Source organism: Poromitra crassiceps, assembly GCF_964638095.1.
Source record: "Poromitra crassiceps genome assembly, chromosome: 3".
Lineage (NCBI taxonomy): Eukaryota > Metazoa > Chordata > Actinopteri > Beryciformes > Melamphaidae > Poromitra > Poromitra crassiceps.
In genome coordinates this window covers 88563819-88570850 of record NC_139625.1, presented here as the reverse complement: position 1 = coordinate 88570850, position 7032 = coordinate 88563819, and the positions used below count along the sequence as shown (strand labels likewise).

At 46.0% G+C, this 7032-nt stretch overlaps 1 protein-coding gene across 1 annotated transcript in view; it reads left to right on the top strand.

The window, feature by feature from the left end:
• Positions 1-7032, top strand: part of syne3 (spectrin repeat containing, nuclear envelope family member 3) — a gene marked incomplete at its 5' end in the record, with an annotated part of 67229 nt that overhangs the window by 53311 nt on the left and 6886 nt on the right. Inside the window, one exon of the mRNA XM_083633214.1 lies at positions 108-275. Coding sequence (XP_083489340.1) covers positions 108-275 — 168 coding nt within the window. The remainder of the gene's footprint in view (positions 1-107; positions 276-7032) is intronic.

The window sequence follows — 7032 nt, the reverse complement described above, 5'->3', positions numbered from 1 at the left end:
TGGGTTCAGTCACAGTTCTGTTGTGTGTGCTGGTGTGTGTAGGCTCTGAGGGCCGGGGTGGGCTGGGTTCAGTCACAGTTCTGTTGTGTGTGTTGTGGTGTGTGTAGGCTCTGAGGGCCGGGGTGGGCTGGGGTCAGGAGCACTTCCAGCTTCTGCTCCAGGACAGCACGGGGCCGGCGGACGACACCAGCCTGGAGGAGCTGCGTTACCGCTGGATGCTCTACAAGTCCAAGCTGAAGGACGTGGGAGACCTCAGGACCAGGCTCAGCGCCAAGGTGAGACAATGAGCCCAGCTCTGATCACACAGTAGAAATGTTTTTTTTGTAGAAATGTTGAAATGCCAAATTCCCTATTTCACAGCCATGTGCAGTTTGCTTGGCATGTTATTTAGGATATTTACGGTCATGGCCCACGCTACTCTGCCTCTGATTGGTTAGCCTCCTTGCCTTCCATAGACTCCAAAGAAGCAGAGAGCGAATGAAAATGTCGGCGTGAAAGACAGACAATGTCAGGTCCTCCAGCTGAAAAACCTCAGACGCACTGAGTGACGAGCACATTTGAAAATGGCACTTTCATATGAAAAAGGTTGCCGACGCCTGTCATAGAGTTAAAACTGCCTCCATTTACACAGAGCATTTCCTTCTTAACCCAATTACTTGGGTAAACATCATACCTGGGTTCAAATCATACCGTTCATACAAGCTCATAGTGTTTAGGAGAAACCCTGGTTAAGATGTCGGCTTTACTCTCATATTAAACTGGTTACTCATTTCACATTTGGTTTTCACTGCCCAACTTATAGACTTTATTCGATTGACGTCACTCACGTACGGGCACGCCCACCACCGCCATATTGTTGACATTCCGCAGCGCGCTGTTTAAAAGTGACTGACAGCTGTCATAGCTTAGGACGCTAGCCAGCGTTACTTACTAGCCTATTTAATGCTGTTTTTACTGCATCAGGAGCTATTTCACAACAGCGATAGTGTGCTGTGTAATAATACACGGCTGTAGTAATAGCAGCAATAAAAGCCCAGGTGTTAGCTACTAGCTACTGTCCACAAACATGAAGGGAAAAATGTCAGACCAATTGCCACAGATGAAAATTATAACGCTAGGACTCAAGGGATTTGAAAGCCTTCAGCTCCTGAGATGTGTAGCCTATGCCAATGCTGTCTGTATTCACAATGTCTGGTACGTTATACCTGGCAATATAATGTTATATTTACTCTAAGTCAGTTTTTTATTGGGGTCCACACCTTCGACCAAACTTCATCACTTCTCTTTGACGAAGCCATAACTGTTGCTATACGCTCGGCCAGACTACGTTACGGCTGCGGTTTGTCATCAATATGGCGCCGTGGTTATCGTCCGGGGTTATCGAATAAGGTCTATACAGCATTATGATACAATTCTGAATTCAACAAAAAGTCAATCAACAAAATGTGACTATAACCCCCACAGAAGAAGCTTGAAGGTTTTGTGTTGACGCACAGTTAGAACAAATATAAATATAATTGTACTAACTTTTTGGAAACTATGTCAACAATTGACCTTTTGCCCCTTTTCAGAACCTCGGTCAACTGTCATGTATAGAGAACAGCACAGCAGGAGCATCTAGTGTGGACTAGAGTGGGAAAGCTGTGTCAAACAAACGTTCATATCTCAAAAACTATACATCGCATGGCTTATAGTTTGACATTGTGAGTGAGAGCAGAAGTAGCTGAAGGGTTTGGTGTATCATATTAATGTAGTGTTAAAGTTGTGTGTGAACTGTCGCAGTTCTAAAATGTGTACATTTAGTATAATGTGCACGTTGGTAAGTCAGCTAGAGGGAATTGTGACATCACACACTCTAGGCTGGCTCCATACATGTAGGCTGCTAAAGGATGAAAAAAGTATACAATGTAAACTGATGTCCCAAAAAGTACAAAAGAAAAGCTGAATAAGAGTAATAAACTATTCAAAGTGCCGTGTGGCGACGTGTTTGTATGGAGTAGTTGGAAAGAGGGCATGATTTGAACAGTCCTCCCGTAGACTTAGCATCTCTAGTATAACAGGAAAGGAGAACGTTGACCTAGGTTCTAAAAAGGCTTTTGGGAAAGGTCAAAGGGGAAAGTTGACCTACTGTAGGTTCAGAAAAGCCTTTTAGGAAAGGTCAAATTGCTGCTCTGTGCCAGGGTCACACCCATTTTCCCTGCTGTATCTTCACTGTGATCAGTTATGGGATTACCAATGATGTATATATGCACTGGTCTGCTTTCACCACAGGGTGGCAGTGTGAGATCATCGTTTGGCTACTGTTATGACAAAAGCTTTCTGTGTAACACAACAATGTAGTGTACGGAATGTGAAATGGTTTCCTGGGTTAACATTTCTCTCTGTTACCACTTATAATATATATATATATATATATATATATATATATAGTATAGATATAAATAGCTTTATTGACATTTTTTCAAGACAACAAAATTACAGAACCCTCCGAGGGGTTATTTAAATGCCAGGATGTTGGCCAGGTTTGCTGGAGCACAGCTGGGAAAAACGCCAAATGGAAATTATTGTCAAAAACGAGCCACAATGCTGTGAAGCGTAACAGATGGCAAAACCAAGGCAACTGTGCTCCTGGACATGAGTCAATCACTGTGCTTTGAGTGTCTGTGCTCCTCCTGGACATGAGTCAATGTGCTTTGAGTGTCTGTGCTCCTGGACATGAGTCACTGTGCTTTGAGTGTCTGTGCTCCTCCTGGACATGAGTCAATGTGCTTTGAGTGTCTGTGCTCCTGGACATGAGTCAATCAATGTGCTTTGAGTGTCTGTGCTCCTGGACATGAGTCAATGTGCTTTGAGTGTCTGTGCTCCTGGACATGAGTCAATGTGCTTTGAGTGTCTGTGCTCCTGGACATGAGTCACTGTGCTTTGAGTGTCTGTGCTCCTGGACATGAGTCAATGTGCTTTGAGTGTCTGTGCTCCTGGACATGAGTCAATGTGCTTTGAGTGTCTGTGCTCCTCCTGGACATGAGTCACTGTGCTTTGAGTGTCTGTGCTCCTCCTGGACATGAGTCAATGTGCTTTGAGTGTCTGTGCTCCTGGACATGAGTCACTGTGCTTTGAGTGTCTGTGCTCCTGGACATGAGTCAATGTGCTTTGAGTGTCTGTGCTCCTGGACATGAGTCAATGTGCTTTGAGTGTCTGTGCTCCTGGACATGAGTCACTGTGCTTTGAGTGTCTGTGCTCCTCCTGGACATGAGTCAATGTGCTTTGAGTGTCTGTGCTCCTGGACATGAGTCAATGTGCTTTGAGTGTCTGTGCTCCTGGACATGAGTCAATGTGCTTTGAGTGTCTGTGCTCCTGGACATGAGTCACTGTGCTTTGAGTGTCTGTGCTCCTCCTGGACATGAGTCAATCAATGTGCTTTGAGTGTCTGTGCTCCTCCTGGACATGAGTCAATGTGCTTTGAGTGTCTGTGCTCCTCCTGGACATGAGTCAATGTGCTTTGAGTGTCTGTGCTCCTCCTGGACATGAGTCAATGTGCTTTGAGTGTCTGTGCTCCTCCTGGACATGAGTCAATGTGCTTTGAGTGTCTGTGCTCCTCCTGGACATGAGTCAATGTGCTTTGAGTGTCTGTGCTCCTCCTGGACATGAGTCAATGTGCTTTGAGTGTCTGTGCTCCTGGACATGAGTCAATGTGCTTTGAGTGTCTGTGCTCCTCCTGGACATGAGTCAATGTGCTTTGAGTGTCTGTGCTCCTGGACATGAGTCAATGTGCTTTGAGTGTCTGTGCTCCTCCTGGACATGAGTCAATGTGCTTTGAGTGTCTGTGCTCCTCCTGGACATGAGTCAATGTGCTTTGAGTGTCTGTGCTCCTCCTGGACATGAGTCAATGTGCTTTGAGTGTCTGTGCTCCTCCTGGACATGAGTCAATGTGCTTTGAGTGTCTGTGCTCCTCCTGGACATGAGTCAATGTGCTTTGAGTGTCTGTGCTCCTCCTGGACATGAGTCAATGTGCTTTGAGTGTCTGTGCTCCTCCTGGACATGAGTCAATGTGCTTTGAGTGTCTGTGCTCCTCCTGGACATGAGTCAATGTGCTTTGAGTGTCTGTGCTCCTCCTGGACATGAGTCAATGTGCTTTGAGTGTCTGTGCTCCTGGACATGAGTCAATGTGCTTTGAGTGTCTGTGCTCCTGGACATGAGTCACTGTGCTTTGAGTGAAGTATTTTAAAATGGTCATAATCATATTCATATCTTCCGCACGTTTGCTCGCCTATAATGGCCACTGTTTGGATTGAGTATGTTTTGAACAGTTTTTATATCATGCTATATGTAGTGATATGTAGTTTATTGACTGGCATATTTGGTCTGTCTGCAGGGCATCGCAGCCACAAAAGAGGAACCTGCCAAGGCAAAAAGGGTGCAAAAGGTAAATATAACTGACAAACTACCTATGGCAAAAAGCAGACTTCACAGCAAGTACTTGATCATGTGATGTGAAGCGCAGGGGGACGGAGGGGACGGGGGGTAAACCAGATTTGAAATCTCCCAGAGTGCCTTTGGGCTTTTTGGAACTAACCACCTGACCTGACCACCCAGGCCTGGCACCAAGTCAAGCGTACCCACCCCCTACCTACTATTTATTCATCTAGCAGCCAGTGGGTGGTGAGCAGATTATAGAATGTCATACCCCCCAGCCCCGCCCCCACCCCCCAGCCCCGCCCCCCAGCCTGTTGACCCCTCGACCTCCTGGCCAAAGCAGCACTTCAGACATTCCTGCTTTTTTTCACGTGGGTCTTTAGAGACGGAGGTTTCTGCTCGGGCTTTGCTTTGGTCAGCTTTTGTGTTCCTGGGGGGGGTGGATGGGCTTTTGAGGTTTATTAATCAGTTGGTTGGTTGATTCAAATGGCCACTTGAGGCTGGCTCTAAAAGGGAGGAAGGTTTTGGTCTCTATAGCTACTTTCATTGTTCTGTATGGGGGGACTGTGGCAAGTCTACATTGGGTATAGGTGTGATAGTGACATTATGGCTAATAATCCAAATCTCATTGCAAATATGAACGGGGAAATAGTCTTCCAGAACCGAGGTGTCGCGTGACTTCTTCTTCACCGGTAGGGATGCACCGATCGATCGGCACGTGACCGGAAATGGTCGATTTTCAGCTGATCGGCCTCGACCGGTGACCGGCGCCGGTCAGTCCACATAGCCGATTCTGTGCGCCGGGCGGCATTCCCCTTTTTTTGTTTGGTCAATTACCTGCAGCTGCACGATGCACGCGTTCACGTGACGTGCACACACCCCAAGCAGCCAAAAGGAAACACACGCCAGCATGTCCTCCTCATTGTGGAAATTTTACAGTTTGTCACACATGCAAGTTGAAAATAAGCCGCGGAGGGGCAGGGTACGTTGCCGAGTCCCGCTCGGCTGGAGTCCACTCCAGTCTGAGCGGCTCGCTTCACCTCACCGGCCCCTCTCTCTCCCCGGCCACAGCGCAACACAGCGAAGTGAAGGTAGGCTACTATCGAGCCCTGTGTCCAGGTTACATTCCCCGACCAGCTGCAGTCCACATCACCGCTGCCTGCTGCAGATCAGCTGCTGCTGCTATCTGTCAGTCACATTGTAACGTGGATACAGGAGAGGACTATTTGTTTCGTATTGCAAATAGAACGACGAACATAATAATAAAACGCATCGGACCAGTGTGCAAGGTTTTCTGTGCGTTTTTTTTTCCGGATGGTGGATAAAAAAAAACGGACTGTGTGTGTAAACTCTGATATTCAAACTGAGTCAACTCAAACTCATTTCGTCATCTACTCAAGAACAGCCAAATCCACCAAGAGTACCTGGCTGCAGACCTCATACCCTCCTCAAATCCATAACTGTAGAGTGGGCATGGCTTCGAAGGTCTCTGGGCTCCAGCTATAGGCTATAAACTCCTTGGCCATGAATAACATTTTGATGTTTATTTATTTTATATTATTAGTTTATTTGGCTAGGGACATGTACAAAAAAACATTAAACCCCATAGGGGAAGAGATGCTTTGTAACAGATTTAGCCATAGGCTACTTTCCATCTGGAGCCCCTGTTCTGTTGCACCTTTTTTCTTTCGGAAAAGTAAATGCATGATAGCTGTGGGATATACTGGAATTAATTGTTTTATATTCAATGTATTTACACAAAAAAGAAAAGCTCTGTCCAGTAACCTGGAACACTTTTATTTTGAGATGTTTTTGAGTGAGATCGTACTACCTCATGATAAGAAATGTGACATGAATCTTAATTTTTTAAAGCAAAGTAAAAAAAAAAAAAAAAAACGTCAAAAAATAACCCGTCAGTTATTGTTCTTAGAAAGAAAATCGGAACCGGCCAAAATCGGTATCGGCAAGTCAGACTGTTCAAAAATCGGAACCGGCCAAGAAAATGGCAATCGGTGCATCTCTACTTTCCGGCAGACTGGATGCCTTGTGGCACATTGCTGCCTCTTCTCACCCAGACCCAAACACATCTGTCAGTATTTGATCTATCTCTGCTCCAGATATGTCCACCTCATCCAGGAAGCTCTTAACAGTGTCAAGCCCCATCCCATTCCTCTCTGTCATCCCACTCAAACCAGCAGCAGTTAATGAAGGCCAGACAATGTCCATGCAGATCACGTTACTCTGACTAGTTCCCTCCTTTTTCTTCTCCAGATCCTTATGCACTTCCAACCTGTCTTTGTTTCTTTCCCATCTGCACCTCTCAGCAGCCTCAGCATTATGATAACCCCCGTTCTTCTCTGGTCTTGTTCACTTCCCTTTCCTTCTTCCTTCGTGGACACTCAGCAGAACCCGTATCATGATGTAGGCTCTTGACTTGCTCCTTCTTTACACTCAGCAGAACCTGTATCATGATGTAGGCTCTTGACTTGCTCCTTCTTTACACTCAGCAGAACCAGTATCATGATGTAGGCTCTTGACTTGCTCCTTCTTTACACTCAGCAGAACCAGTATCATGATGTAGGCTCTTGACTTGCTCCTTCTTTACACTCAGCAGAACCT